This window comes from Bombus vancouverensis, chromosome 8 (genome assembly GCF_051014615.1).
Source record: "Bombus vancouverensis nearcticus chromosome 8, iyBomVanc1_principal, whole genome shotgun sequence".
In the NCBI taxonomy this organism is placed as follows: Eukaryota; Metazoa; Arthropoda; class Insecta; order Hymenoptera; family Apidae; genus Bombus; species Bombus vancouverensis.
In genome coordinates this window covers 15,465,278-15,479,743 of record NC_134918.1, presented here as the reverse complement: position 1 = coordinate 15,479,743, position 14,466 = coordinate 15,465,278, and the positions used below count along the sequence as shown (strand labels likewise).

At 33.0% G+C, this 14,466-nt stretch overlaps 3 protein-coding genes, 1 long non-coding RNA gene and 2 other non-coding genes across 15 annotated transcripts; 2 read left to right on the top strand and 4 right to left on the bottom strand.

Annotated features, from left to right (window-relative positions):
- Nucleotides 1–53: 53 nt before the first annotated feature.
- LOC117158023 (putative phospholipid-transporting ATPase IIB) lies at nt 54–6,826 on the bottom strand. Of its 4 annotated transcripts, none has more exons than XM_033336487.2 (13): nt 6,618–6,826; nt 5,215–5,359; nt 4,861–5,133; nt 4,543–4,785; nt 4,271–4,459; nt 3,596–4,182; nt 3,105–3,521; nt 2,863–3,028; nt 2,383–2,761; nt 2,063–2,303; nt 1,766–1,932; nt 1,488–1,691; nt 54–1,373 (listed from the first exon to the last, which is right to left on the bottom strand). In XM_033336487.2, the coding sequence occupies exons 1-13, from the start codon at nt 6,824–6,826 to the stop codon at nt 1,240–1,242; spliced, it is 3,354 nt and encodes a 1,117-aa protein (XP_033192378.1). In that variant the 3' UTR covers nt 54–1,239. The 4 variants fall into 4 exon arrangements, with proteins under 4 accessions (XP_033192378.1, XP_033192389.1, XP_076476652.1 ...); XM_033336498.2 differs by lacking the exon at nt 6,618–6,826 and adding an exon at nt 5,704–5,960; XM_076620537.1 differs by lacking the exon at nt 6,618–6,826 and adding an exon at nt 5,704–5,960 and having other exon boundaries at nt 5,215–5,335.
- LOC117158225 (uncharacterized) lies at nt 6,673–11,882 on the top strand. Of its 6 annotated transcripts, XR_013058925.1 has the most exons (5): nt 6,711–6,835; nt 7,003–7,110; nt 9,523–9,948; nt 10,006–10,675; nt 10,858–11,882. It is a non-coding gene; the product is annotated as an uncharacterized LOC117158225 (long non-coding RNA). The 6 variants fall into 6 exon arrangements; XR_013058929.1 differs by lacking the exon at nt 7,003–7,110 and having other exon boundaries at nt 6,673–6,762; XR_013058928.1 differs by lacking the exon at nt 9,523–9,948.
- On the bottom strand, nt 7,641–8,860 carry LOC117158172 (dynein axonemal assembly factor 19). Its single transcript, XM_033336821.2, has 3 exons — nt 8,455–8,860; nt 8,093–8,370; nt 7,641–8,028 (listed from the first exon to the last, which is right to left on the bottom strand). The coding sequence occupies exons 1-3, from the start codon at nt 8,605–8,607 to the stop codon at nt 7,728–7,730; spliced, it is 732 nt and encodes a 243-aa protein (XP_033192712.1). The 5' UTR covers nt 8,608–8,860; the 3' UTR covers nt 7,641–7,727.
- nan (transient receptor potential cation channel subfamily V member nanchung) lies at nt 8,937–13,807 on the bottom strand. Of its 2 annotated transcripts, XM_033336532.2 has the most exons (15): nt 13,619–13,807; nt 13,422–13,529; nt 13,185–13,363; nt 12,991–13,081; nt 12,752–12,928; nt 12,462–12,651; nt 12,247–12,400; nt 11,912–12,166; nt 11,189–11,826; nt 10,901–11,066; nt 10,395–10,656; nt 9,561–9,742; nt 9,377–9,493; nt 9,161–9,286; nt 8,937–9,069 (listed from the first exon to the last, which is right to left on the bottom strand). In XM_033336532.2, the coding sequence occupies exons 2-15, from the start codon at nt 13,510–13,512 to the stop codon at nt 8,944–8,946; spliced, it is 2,754 nt and encodes a 917-aa protein (XP_033192423.1). In that variant the 5' UTR covers nt 13,513–13,529; nt 13,619–13,807; the 3' UTR covers nt 8,937–8,943. The 2 variants fall into 2 exon arrangements, with proteins under 2 accessions (XP_033192423.1, XP_033192415.1); XM_033336524.2 differs by having other exon boundaries at nt 13,422–13,807.
- Nucleotides 13,808–13,984: 177 nt separating this feature from the next.
- On the bottom strand, nt 13,985–14,058 carry TRNAT-AGU (transfer RNA threonine (anticodon AGU)). The gene has a single exon. It is a non-coding gene; the product is annotated as a tRNA-Thr (tRNA).
- A 291-nt stretch (nt 14,059–14,349) lies between these two features.
- TRNAP-AGG (transfer RNA proline (anticodon AGG)) lies at nt 14,350–14,421 on the top strand. The gene has a single exon. It is a non-coding gene; the product is annotated as a tRNA-Pro (tRNA).
- Nucleotides 14,422–14,466: the final 45 nt, after the last annotated feature.

Genomic DNA, 14,466 nt, shown 5'->3' with positions numbered 1-14,466 from the left:
TAATCTATTGATAATATTTCAGTGCGCTTACAGGATTAAAAAGAAAATCGGCATAATGTTCAAATGAATGTATTATTATTATACTTTTCACATAAATTAATTATAAATGTGTCATTAGGTCAAATACCTTACGCAGAAATAAGTATATATTCTACATATATGATACAGTTCATCAACGTCGTAGCTAACAACAGTTATTTCTAGATCTACAATCTTACTTAATATATGCATAAATATAAAAATCGATTTCTTTTATTTTAGCATTGTACATACGCGACAAGTAAGTTACATTACATTGTATCATATTATATTAAAATTGAAATTAATAAATTCTATTTAAAATATAAAAGGAAAATATCCTATATTAAAGTAAGACGATAACAAACAGGAATCGTGGCATTTAATTTATAAAAATAAGAATTTAACTTTACTTTTAACGTACGAATTTAACGTACTTTTACGTATTTATTAAATACATTTAGAAAACTTTAAAGCATTATATGCTTTTGATCAGCTGATTATTTATGTCCTGTAAACACAATGTATATATATATATATATATATATATATATATATATATATATATATTGATATATATATATATATATAAATGCTACAAATAGTATGCGATCGAATACATACGATAGATACGAGACGAAATCGAGTAAAATGCTATTACATATTATGCGAACATATTTCATAAAAGAAAATATCTTATTAGTTGCTAGAATAAATAAAAATGAACAAAAACAGATTTAAATAATTTCTTTTCAATTATCACAATTTCAATTTGTTTCAATTTACAATGTGAAAAATTAAGGATATGTTTACATTATAATGATATTCTGCATAAACATAATATTAATAATGATAACAGTAACGAGTTATTTATGATATTTATCATTAATTTAGAATTTAAAGAAATATTAAATCTGATCTATTCTACATAGTAAAGCATTTAGTATAATATATTTAGAACAAAAGCAATTGTAATTTTCGTTAACAATTACATTTTGATGTCAAGTTGTAACGTTCTATCGCTTCGATATTTCCAGAATATTTAGAAGAATATTCAAGAACTTTATAAAATGCAAACGCACTTAGCAAAGAGCGTAAATCAGAGACTATTGATAATTAATCTTAAACAGTTTCTTCATAGCACTTTTCCAATACAGATCAGAATTTTCTAAATTCTCCGTGTAAGTTACTTTTATAAAGTGAAACTGTTATGCACGAAATTTAAGATAATTTGGTGTAACTTGGAGGAGAAAACTTTTTTCGTAAAAATTTTAAGATATATAATGGCATGCAAGAAATTAACGTTATTAGCAATACTTTCCACAAAAAGTCAGTAGTCTTGATAAACTCGGCATCTGTGTTATAAATAGAAAGAAGTGATTAAAGTTTCTTTAGATAAATGTATCTCTCTCTTTTTTTTTTAAATATATGATATATTATATGATATATTAAATATTAATTGTACATACCAAAATAATCTTTGAGAACGACTAGAGATAATAAATAAAGCGCCAATGAGAAAATTTCCGCAAGTATCATAATATGGTGCCATGTTCTAATAGTTAAAGCTACCATTATTAACTCTGTCAAGACAAGTGCTGTGAAACTTATGGCCACTATATGAATGAATTCATCTTCGAACATTATAAGTGCGCCATACATTATAACTCCACCTGCAAGATGATTTAAACAATTAATATGTTGTTGTATGGTATATAGTCAATGACAACAACAAAAAAACTTATACCTTGGTATATGCTTATTAAAATCCACATGAAGAATGTCTTATAAGACAACGATCGACCCTTACTGAGTTCTTTATAAAGTTCTGGGTAAGTAAGTGCAATTTTTCCTGATACATCTTTGTCTAGTACCAAAGAAAATACGGGAAACATCGTATATATTGTTCCATAACTACAAATTTATTATTATTATTTGACGTGCTAGTATTGTTATATCATATTCAATTATATGTATATATATGTATATATATTATATATATACACGTATATATGTGTTCTGAAATCATTTAATTCTTTCTTACCCAACCATTAAAAATCCCTGATACAAAGATACAGACGACAAATAAAAGACTGCAGAAAACACGGCTTGCATGGTGGAAATAATTAAACCTCGATGAATAACGAATTGACTTAAAGCAGCGGAGCGTTTGTAACTTCTACGACCGTGAACTAATAAAAGATTAGCCAAATGACTGAATTGAGAAATGGAAAAATCTGCGGCCAGAGAAGCTTGTCTTCCTTCGAGTCCTTCAAGGCCTATACCTAAAAAGAGAAATGAACATCAGCGGTTTGTTGACATCTATACTACGATTCACTTAAATACTATGAGAAATATACTTACCAGCATCTGCTGCTTGTATCATTGATACATCGTTGCCTCCATCACCGACAGCTGCGGTTCTCTTGCCAGTATGTCTTTGAATAAGACTAACAACTTCGGCTTTTTGCGTGGGTGAACATCGACAGCAAACAACAGCCGGTGAACCGCATGCTAGTTCCAAGAATTCTTGTTCGTAATATTGCAAACATACCTCTAAAGAATCTCCGCTGATGACTAAGGCACAGTCTTGTTTTTTACGGAAGGTATTTAATTCCAAATGCGCATCCGTGCGAGTTACCACCGATTTGAAAACATGAAGACTTTGCGTTCGTGAAACCAAACGCGAAGATTTTGCTATACAAGTTGCCGTTTCCAGCTTGTCACCCGTTAACATCCAAATCTAAAGATCATAGGAAAAGATATTGCAAGAAAAATTATTATGAAAACAAACAAAAGAGTTTATTCTCGCGTAATATGTGAAGTGGAAAAGATGCGATGTACCTTAATTCCAGCATTCCTTAATAGCTCCAATGTAGGCCTTACTCTGTCCTGTAATCTATCTTCGACACCAGTTACACATAATAATTCCATTTCCCTCTCTAAACTTTCGACAACTGCGGCAACTCTAGAAACGCGATCGCTAACGCTCATTCTTGCTGAATTATATCTAAAAAAAATCATCTTCAATGTAGTCGAATTATTATATACATTTTGCCATTTAGCACATATTAATTTGCCAATACCTTGCTTCAAAATCAAGATATTGCTCTTCCGTCAAATTTTTTTTTGCAACAACTAACGTTCTTAAACCTTCTCGAGCCATATTACCACATTCTTCCTCAAGCCAATCGTTATACTGTACTATTCCAGACATTACTACGTCCGCACCTTTCAGATAAAATACTATTTCAGAACTAGATTCTTCCTTTACTATTATCCCCATTCGTTTAGTCTCTGATGTAAATGGAAATATTTGTAAGATCGTATAGTTCAAAATTTTGCCATTTGGAGCTTTTAGTTGCATAAAATTCAAATCGCGCTTTACTAAAGCTAATCCCATTTCCTCCGTCCACTTGACCAACGCTACTTCATCTGGACTAGAAGCCTGGTAATTACGTTTTTGTTCTGGCAAATAGTAATGTTGGTCTGCTTCTGTTTGACTGAAATGAAGTAAAGAAATGAAGTAAAGGTACACCTCATACAATTTTACGTGGCATATCTTTACGAAAATTACCTTTGAATAGAACCAGAATCTCCTGTTTCTCCTGTTTGTATACTCATTGTATCTAAATTAGTCGATTTAGGTACTTCATCGTAAACTGGTGTTACATTATGACACAATGCCAGAGCATGCACAGCATCATATATTCTAGTACTTTCAGATCTTCTTACTTTCCCACTATGTATAGATGCTGATGGTTTTACTGGTGAAGTTTCTGAATTTGTAGAATAACATGTTTTTAATACAGTCATAATTTCATCAAATGTTTCTTGCCCATAAGATATCATGCCCAAATGTAATTTCTTGAAAACCATTTTATTTTGTGTCAATGTGCCAGTTTTGTCACTTAATAAATATGAAATACGACCAAGTTCTTCTGGAATAGTAGTAGTTCTTACAACCGTTCCAGCAATTTCTTTGTCCCTTTGTATGCACCAAGCATAAAAAGCCTTTCCCATGTCTAAATTCACTCTTAAACTGATTGGTATTATGTAAGAAAATAACAAAACGAAGCGAAACATATAACGATACCATGGCCCATTGAATCCTTTTAAAGACATCATTACCAAAGCTAATCCAATCACAGCACAAAATAAAACCTACAAAATTAAAATTCATTCGACATTTAGTAAATAGTAAAGTGAAATTGCAGAATGTACCAGATGTTTTCATAATATGATACAACACCTTTGTCAACTGATTTATTTCCTGATCTAATAAACCAACTTTCGATCGTGGGGCGGAGTGATTCATAAGAGATCTAGTTTCTTGCCCTGTATATACTACAACACCAAGAGCTGAACCTGATGCTATTGCTGTATTTGCCCATAGAGTATTATCCACCCCTAAACTTTCTTCACTGCTGTATCCATCATACTACAAATTGTAATACAATCATTTATTAATAACTGTACTACATATGTAAATATTAAGAGCAAGTTAGATATTTAGAAATTTACTCTGGTAAACGTTCCAATAAAGCTATGGATATCTTTTTGTGGCTTCTCAACATATATGCTTGCTTTAATATCAAACAATTGAGAATTATTTTCCAATTTTTGAGTAGCTGGAACAGCCAGTCGCAACTTCCAATCTGTTTCTCCATCCAATTGATCTGTTCTCACAAAGCATGCACCCGATCTTTCCGTGGTTCGCAATAGGACTAAGTCAGCTGGTACTCTCTGACCTTTTTCTACTATAACCTTGGAAAAAAATTACATAAATGAATACTTCTATTCATGTTTCTATTTGATTATCTTATATTTCTACTTTCTTACCAAATCGCCTACTCTCAATTTAGAACTTGGTACTAATTCCGGGGTATCAAAACCTTTTACTAATCTATAATACTTTTGGGCATTGACTTCTTTGTCCCTTTTGTATCGTCTGAAGTCATCGATTGCTTCTCGACAAATTGTAACAGTTAACACGAAACATAAAGGTCCCCAATATGTATATAAGTATCCTATTCGAATGTCTGGTATGAATTGAGATATGGCCATAAGCAAAAAATATAGATTTAAGAAAAATTTAAATTGTTGGAATAGAACCTAAAAAGATAAAATAACAAATATTAAATATTTTTATTCTATGTCATGACAGGAAATGACATAGTTATCAATGTTCTTTACCAGAGGTAAAAAGGTCACAATATTATATTTCTGATTTCTTATGACATTAGTAGGAAATTTTTCATGCATCAGTTGACCAATGTGAATGACTCTAGCTCTTAATTCACGTTCCCTGCAACATCTTCTCCACATCCATGTACAACATCTATAAAGATACAATAATAAATAAGTAGAAAACTAAAAAATTAAAGTACATCGCCAATTTTTTACTTTACCTTTTTATTGTTTGCACAACCATATTGTTGTTAAATTAATAAGAAAAATTATGAAAAGAATATTCAGACTTTGGATACAACAATGTCAATGAAGAGATATGTGTTTATTGTTGTATGAAATATGAACATAAATTTAACATAATTACTATGTTGAAATCGAACATCTTGGAAATAATTAGCAATATTTATTTAATTATTTAGCAAGAATTTAGAGAAAAATAGAAAAAGCTGCATAGAAATCGAAGTTTCTTAGGGGAAGTAAAATGTACGTCACCTTGTCCACGAATTGTCATTTCGCGGTCTAGATATTAGAGGAATATCCTCTTTCGATAGCCTTATAACATTGCTTTGTGTCTCCATTTAGATATTTCTTTGTAGACACAGCAGACACATTTGTAATCACAAATTAGGTAAAGAAACACTTTTATTCAGTCTTTCGCTAAAAAACACTGTCAGAAAGTATCTTTCGATATTCAACACAGATCTGTTATGACATCATAACATCCACGAAGTACGAGTTTACAAGATGAATTCGCCAATCTATAAATCTACTATACCGATGTATTCCATTTATTATATTTTTCGCATTCTTTTTATCTTTTCTCACTGTGAGTAAAATCATGCAAAATTTATTTACATATACTATGTTCAAATATGTTTAATTTGCTCGCTTTCTTTGTTCTCTATCAATTATGTATATATGTATTTTTAGTAACCCTTAATAGACCGACTTTAAAAAAAAATTGTTGTTATAATACGTACTCTTCACAAATAAGATTTGAAAAGTGTATTGTATAAATATAGACGTATCAGTACAATTATATGATGTATTTTCGAATTGTACGTTATTAAAAATAAAAAGACACTATTAAATACATATATTTGGAAATGCAAACATTTTGAAACTTGTTACTACGATATCGTTTATCGATGAGTAGATAAGATATATTTTGATGGGAAATTTTCACGTGATATCCTATTCGTTTCTTTTTTCTTTTCTCATATTTTCCATTTTTTAAAGACTTATTTACACATTTATTTACGTAATTTCGATGGATTTTTATCATTTGTTATGTTGGCTACCAGTAGAATTAATACGCAGCTAGTAATTCGTTGATCGAGTATCACATTTGTTTCTATTCAATCTTTTGTTCAAGTTAATGATGGGTTATCGAATCTATAACTTACCCACAAAGACAGTTCTTGAGGAATATAGAAAAATCGTTTATTCGCCGTCTTCGTGAAGTTAAAAGTCGTATACTATCTTCAGAAGGTTGAAGAAGATAGTCAGTTTCTTCATCCATTTCAAAATCCCGCTCATCAGAGCTCAAACGTAATGGCATTTCTTCTAACCGCATATTTTTTTCACGTATCACTCGATAAATTTTCTTTCCCATTTACCACAGGTACACAACTATTACTATTATGTATTATGTATATCTATCTTTATGGTATGCTATATATGCACCACGCGTGTACATGTATATTCTTTACATATATGTACATCATATACATAGAAACATACGTACAAACATACACACACATACATATAGCTCCATTTATATTTTTTCAGTGACAAAGCATGCTAAGGATAATTCTCACTGGCTTTCTTTAACCATTGTATTATATACATCACATGACATCAGTGTTACACCATCTAAATATACCTGTACATATACAGGTATTTACGTGTATTTTGTACCTAACTTCAGACCTTGCTTAAATAGAATCGTGATTTTCGATAGGTTAACATTTTCTATTTATTTGTTTAATTAACATTTAAAATAACACCGTCAATTGACATTCTGTCGAATGATTTAATTGTTTTATTTATTTACGAAATGCGTGCATACATGCGACATTCATGCATACATGCACAATGTTCTTTTTCCCACGTACGTACGTGTACGCATCGCGAAATATTATTCAAACGACAACAGTAATATTGAGTATGAAACTTTCGAGGCATTTCAGTTCAAGACAAAAATAAATTCAAATTTTTCGGAATTTCGATTGATCTTCAAACTAATTGTCAATCAACTATGATCGCGATACTTCTAACTGATATTACAGTGCGTGCGGCCATGTTAAGTACTCTATGATCACGTGATTCGCTTGGTTTTCTAGACGCATGCCTATATTATACCTTGAACCGTTTGAAATAAATTTTCAACATTTTTAGAATTTATATACATGTAAAAAATCATAAGCTCAATTTCATAAGTTTATTTCGTACGTGCGTATAACTCGTAAAATATTTTTATTATAAAACTCGTTAATCTCTCTCGTTAAAATTTATTACTCAAGTACGACTTCGTAAAGCAATGCTAATGATTTAATCGTATCCTTAAAAATCTCGTCTTGATATACCGCGTTGATAAGTAGATTTCGAAAGAGCTGCGTACACATTTCTTTTTCGTTTTGTCCCATAAAACTTACTGTTAAATGAAATCTATTGCATTTACTCAAAGTGCATAAAATGTCAACAATAAACTCTATATTATCCGCAATCGAAATATTTCGAAAGCATATGTCGATTATTTCGACGAACAACGATGGAGAAATTTCTGTGCAAAAAATTTTCTCCCGTAGAGTATATCTGAAATAACAAGTTAGATGCATTCATTTCCTATTCTTGTTCGATTTAAAAAGGAATACCTTACCTGGACATTTTGAGATAATGAAATTTTTCTTTATGCCCTTTAATAGTTTTCCAAACTTGTATAAATTTTACATATGTGGTGGGTATTTCATTTGCAGAAATATTATCACTCTTACTCCATAATTTTAAACGATCTTCGGATTGTTGTTGTTGCATTTCTTGTTTTTCAAATGGCATTACCACATTCGAATTATCAATATGAACAATGGGATTCCAACATCTCTTTATTTTAGATTTTACATCGTCACATTTTAAAGGTTTTAGATGAGCAGCATTCACCTGGTGACAGATTCGATATGGGAGAAATTATTTTATATTAGATATATAAATAATGATATTTTCGATAAAAATATGCTCTTATACCAGCTGTCTAAAATCTTCATACGTAGGCACATTCTGTTCTATTGCTCTGAGTTTAGCATCATTCTGTAATTTGTATAGCTTATCCGCACTAAGAGCCTGTAGAAGTTCTAATTCCACATTTTTATAATTTATGGGTGATCTTAATTTGCTCATTTGTACAGAGTAGGAAACTTTAAAAATATTCCGTCCTTTAGACAGCACGATAGACAAAACAAGAAGCTAATAAATATTTATTATTAGTCATAGTAAACAGTTGTTATAGCAACTTGCTATGGATACAATTCTGCTTTATCAATAGGTACGTATACATACATATGTATCTTCCTTGAGCATAAGAGGAAATTTACGTACAAGAATATCAAGAAAGATCATAATCATAAGAGTTTATTATGTACACTGTATGTAAGATGCAGTTTTTATATCAACAAAGTATCTCAATATATTAAACGACTAGGAACATATGCTACAGACGAGACATCTGTGATAATATTACAAAATAGTATTATCTTCTGATGTTAAGATCTTTTTTGTTACTTTGCTCTGTCTTTTTTTATACAATCTATCATGAGTTCTTTTCATTTCTAAAATTTCCTTCATTTCTTCCTTGTCTTCTTCCTAAAAATGTTTCACTTTTTACAACTATAATCATTCGTTACACATGTGTATTTACATAATATATACATATGTATATAGAGATATTTTTTACCGATTGACTCAATCGAAGTACTAACGCCCTTCGACCATCGGACATTGGCTGCGAATAGTCCATTAATTTTTTAAGCCTTTCCTGTGGACTTACTCCTCTTTCCACTACCAAAACTATACGTGCCCACTGTGATGTTAATTCCAGTATTAATAACTGAATAATAATTAATAAATATTCCTATAAATGGAAAAAGTAGGGGATGAAAGAAAAACTTACTTGTCTTTGCCATTCGTTTCTTGTCTCCGCGATTTTCTGATATGTATTTCCCATCATAGCAATTAACATATTTACCAATAATATGGCAACGATTGCCATATATACCACAAATAAGAACTACGACACGATGAATGTTTCTATTGCAGTCATATATTCACTAGAAGAGTAGATGCGAGGTAATTACCTTAGCCTCCATCTCGTGTTGCGTTCTCTCAAACGCGCCATAGTAATCTCCAAAGTTCGTCATGCTCATAAGGAACATTGCCATTATACTTTCTACCGGCGACGGCATTGGGTTGCTCACCGAATCATCTACTCCTTCTGGTGTGTTTGGATTATCGAAAGATAGGAATATGATGTAATATGCTGAAGAAAGGAAAGGCAAGAAAAGAAAAGACAATCTTTTGATAGGCATTGTAAAATAAATTAGTGAAGGGAAATATGAAAAATATAGATGTAGTATGTAAATACGTAATATTAGAAGTAAATAAGAGATAATGTCTACGACTATGTAATACTGTATGTAATACTATCTATGTAATAATGTATCACAGTATAAGTGTTACAAGTTGGTAAGTATGCATAAAGTTGGCTCGATGCCTACGATATGTAAATTTGTTACGTTTCAGAATGTATGATATACCAGCGTAATAATATGTGTCAATGTCGCTTGCGATGTAGAAATTCCCAGACGAGAGATTAAGTCATAAGGTGAAGGTAAACTCGTAATTTGCTCGATATCGTTACACTTTGATTAACGAGTGTAAGGGAAGAGGAAGAAGCGTCATTGGTATATTTACTCGCACGTTTCGATCTAATTGACCGGTTGATTCTCACGAATCGATCGTAAGTTTATTTCTGTCCGTGATCTATGTTCAAAAGATACGAGAGATACGCGATACGATGTATCTGTTATCGCATTTATGTTAAAAGATTCTGGTCAAAGTAGAGGTGCGAAAGGGACAGAATGTGTAATGGAAAAATTCTTCCAGAGAGAAGAACTTTGTTTTCAAGTTACCTTGAGAAAATCCCATTACAAAGACCAAATAAATGGAGACGAAACGGAGTAAATCACCCATGATCATTCTGTAAATCATCACAACAAACGGACCGACCGTTTTGAAACCTCTGCAGAAAAATAAAAAATACGGTGCCGTCGTTAACATCACTACAACTGCCAACATATCTTCAACTTGATCGGCGCAAGCCAACCTCAGCAATGGAAAGGACAGTAATATACAACAGGAGAAGAGGAACATTACTCGCGACGGCGCAGTCATCTAGAAATTAATTTCTTTCGTTAGTACAATATTTTAATTTGTAACCGCGTACTAAAATTTGTGCGGTCTATCGGTTTATCAACGAAACACCGTCTTTTTTCTTCATTCCTTTTCCTTTCCTCTCTATGTTCTCTCCCTGATAATTTCATTGATAAGGAACCAATATTAGACGCATTATTTACTAAACGTTTTCTTTTTCAGATAAAAGCGCTTGATAAAGGAACAGATGATATCATCCTCTTACTAGATTCTCAATGAACATGTTAAGACCGAGAAATCTGGCTTCGCGCAGTGCTGCAATAATATAAAGAATAGCCGCAATCTCCATTAATATTTCGGCGATTAGTCGAATCTTGGCCGATAATGTTGTTAGATGCATCAGTCTACACTTTTCTGTGAGATTGTTCCACCTAATATCGAAAATATGCATTAAGAGTCATCTTGGACGTATACGTGGTCGCTAATAAACATTTTGAAATTTGTATTTTTGTATTAATCGGATTTAATCCTGGATTATTCACATATAACGTACCAGTTGTGTTTGTTACTACCAGGAGAAACTGTATTATTATCGAAAGGTATCGTCGAATTTATAAAGACGACACTGTCGTTGATCGTCGTAATTTTTAGATAATCCGTTGGTGTACCGTTATTCTTGGAGTAGAAATGTTCGGCTGGTCGAATAGCTATCCTGTAAGAATCGTTGAGCAATTCGATCTCGTTTTGAGATCGGTCTGTCGAGAAAATGTTCAAGATAGACGTTAGATCGGTGACGATATCGAGCTTCAGTTTATCAAAGCTTGCCGTTGTTACATTCGAAGGATGTTTTATATTCGAGGTAAAAGCAGTGGTAACAGCTTTATCGAGAAGAAGGGATAGATTTAAATTTTGAGAAGTTTTGGTAACGTTTGGGAGGAGTTGCTCTGGTTTTAGAGTTGTTATGGGCGATTCGATGGATGGAACAGAGACACGAGGAGTGACAGCGAGTGAGGAAGTCGACGATGTTATCGTTGGACCGGGTCGAAGAGTAAAGCTGATCAATGACAGAATAAAGTAGAAACAAAAAAGAAAAAATTGACGATAGAACCGAGACTTGACGAAAGTGTTCCACTTGGCATTTAGTAGATCGACCAGGACACCGTCCATCAATTCCAAGTGTTCGTCCTTTTCCTATACATATATGAGAAATATCGTATGTCAATAAAGGATGGCAAATAGAAAGTAAACTGTTGCGTAATTTAGATTTTCGACTCACGCCAAATACCACCAGATTCAAAGCGGAATTATGACTGATGCTTCCTGTAACAACATCGATCGTGTCGACTTGCGATAAAGGATAAGCTGCACACGTAATACTCCCGATCTGCCAATAAATCTCCCGCTCGATGTTCAAGATATGAAAAAACAGTTCGATTCTAGCTAATTTCGCCGATAACGTCAAAGGTGTTAAATGTTGAGCATTTCTGATCGCTAAAGACGCACCCACTTCATATGCCATATCGAACGTAGTCTTGCTCGGAAAAACAATCGATCGAATAAACTTATTGCTGGTTTTGCCATTTCCGGGTTAGTCCTGTGGCAGATGCTTACCAGTTTTTCATAGATGACCAACATATGTAAAACAGTATTTCCATTTGTGTCTTGTTTGTCGGGATCCGCTCCTCTGGCGAGTATTAATCTGTAACATTCTTCCTGCCCTAAACATGCGGCGAAACTTAAAGGATACTCGCCCCAGTAAACGTATCTATGCAAATAGAACGAAAGTCACTCGACATTTGTATTCCACTCGAGTAAATCTTCTTTACCCGCTATAATCCGTTTCCGGAGCTACGCAAACCCATTCATGATCCAGGCTGTCCGATCTCGACGCTTTTTGATCCTCCGGACACATAAAGTTCCCCACGCATCTTTCGTGTACGTCCGCACCGCTGTCCAAGAGGAATTTTACCAATGCTGGATCTTCATTTACTATCGCGATGTGTAATGCGCTCTCACCTATCAAGAACAACTGAGCAGATGAATTTACGATGCGCCCTGACGCGAAACGAATTTATTCGTTTACATCGTGTTCACCGCGCTTATTATACTTACTAACCGTAATATTCATCACTGATATATACATCGTTGATAAGCTTAGGGTAAAAACGTAATAAACGTTTAGCCAGATCAATGTGAATAGCAGTCGAGTGTAACATGCACAAGTGTAAAATCGTTTCACCGACTGCTCCTCTTTCGCCTAAGCTCCAACAGACTAGTCTGTACTTGCTTTTATCTATTAAATCGAAAGAAATGTGTTAAAAATTTACATCTCTATCGTTTTTATCGATCGTTTACCAATTTTTGTCTCGTCCAATTCATCCTCATTTTGCATATCTTTGTCTATGTCGTAATCGGCAGGATTCTCCATAGATCTCAACGGTGGAAGCTGTTACGTAATCGATCATTCATAATAAAAAGACATTCATAAAAAAACGTTCAAGCTAATTACTCATCTATATCATATGATATCTAATTGTATATCGTTCTACCATTTTGTGCTTCGGACGATCCTTGTTTCGCAGCAAAACCAACTTTTCGATTGGAATCCATTTACCTCTACCCTTATTGTATAAATACGGTTCTACTTTCGTTCTTAGAGCATGGTCCAATTCCGCGTACTGTTTAGTTTGCGTTGCCCTTTTCATCATATTTACCAATAAACCACCTCCTACACAAGATTAAGAAGACGTTTCGCTTTCATCATTCTCGTTTATGATTCAACTTACCTTTCATGTCGACTAATTTGTAAAGCAAGATAGAAGATGCGTCCGTTTGTTTCTTTACTCCGCTGGATACATTGCTCTCCGTATTTCCCATCTTATCCTCTTTTCTTACTAGAACGACACACGACGAGAGTTACTGATAGTCGATCAAATGGTTTCACCTTGATCATACACAGTTCTCTCATCCGCTTACTACATACATATGTATTACGTTGCCATGGAACACTTTCTCAATATCGATCACTCAATCGTTGTTTGGTGAAATACCGGCGGTCTACTAAAGGGATTCCTATCTCCTTGATAATAAAAGAATGTATCAAAAAATGTAACGAAATGAAAAAAAATCGACGATCGATCTATTTCACGGAATAACATTTACTTTTTCGACTTTTAAATAGCGTTGCACATGGAAGCGAACTCCTATTTACAGATACAACGAATATGCACATGTAAATCTATAAAAAGAAAAAAACTAGATAGTAGAAAAGAAAACGACACAAACATACCATCGTATATTATTAAAATACAGTGTATATAAAAAATATAACATCTAAAAGAACAACCAAAGGCTCCGGAGGGATTCGAACCCTCGATCTCCTGTTTACTAGACAGGCGCTTTAACCAACTAAGCCACGGCGCCTAGTTGGTCTGTACCTGATCAAAAACTTCTATTTAGAGGAATTAAAATAATATGATTTAATATATTTAATGTTTTACTGTTAATTAAGTATTTGAATTCCTTAAAACATATTACGATATTCCACATCGTAATTAAAGCTCATAGACATTTTACATCTACATAAATGGTTATATATATAATAATATATTATCACGTTAGAAAGTTAATGTTGCGTATTATATCTATATTTTGATATACATTCGTGTAATTTTATTCACGATATTAAAGAAATTTACGATCGAACGTACATGTGGCTCGTTGGTCTAGGGGTATGATTCTCGCTTAGGGTGCGAGAGGTCCCGGGTTCAAATCCCGGACGAGCCCTGGTTTCCGTACCTTTTTTTAGTACTCGTTATTCTTTGCGCACAT

Excerpts from the sequence above, each read along its gene's own strand:
- LOC117158023 (XM_033336487.2), bottom strand. The coding sequence starts at position 6,826 with ATGGGAAAGAAAATTTATCGAGTGATACGTGAAAAAAATATGCGGTTA. Across the intron at positions 5,360-6,617 it reads CTCAAGAACTGTCTTTGTGG|ATGTTGTACATGGATGTGGA; the intron begins GTAAGTTATAGA and ends GTATCTTTATAG. Across the intron at positions 1,374-1,487 it reads CGTTCTCAAAGATTATTTTG|ATGCCGAGTTTATCAAGACT; the intron begins GTATGTACAATT and ends TTTATAACACAG.
- LOC117158172 (XM_033336821.2), bottom strand. The coding sequence starts at position 8,607 with ATGAGCAAATTAAGATCACCCATAAATTATAAAAATGTGGAATTAGAA. Across the intron at positions 8,371-8,454 it reads ATGAAGATTTTAGACAGCTG|GTGAATGCTGCTCATCTAAA; the intron begins GTATAAGAGCAT and ends ATCTGTCACCAG. Across the intron at positions 8,029-8,092 it reads CATTATCTCAAAATGTCCAG|ATATACTCTACGGGAGAAAA; the intron begins GTAAGGTATTCC and ends TTGTTATTTCAG.
- nan (XM_033336524.2), bottom strand. The coding sequence starts at position 13,512 with ATGGGAAATACGGAGAGCAATGTATCCAGCGGAGTAAAGAAACAAACG. Across the intron at positions 11,067-11,188 it reads GGTAGTAACAAACACAACTG|GTGGAACAATCTCACAGAAA; the intron begins GTACGTTATATG and ends TTTCGATATTAG. Across the intron at positions 9,070-9,160 it reads TACTTCGATTGAGTCAATCG|GAAGAAGACAAGGAAGAAAT; the intron begins GTAAAAAATATC and ends AAACATTTTTAG.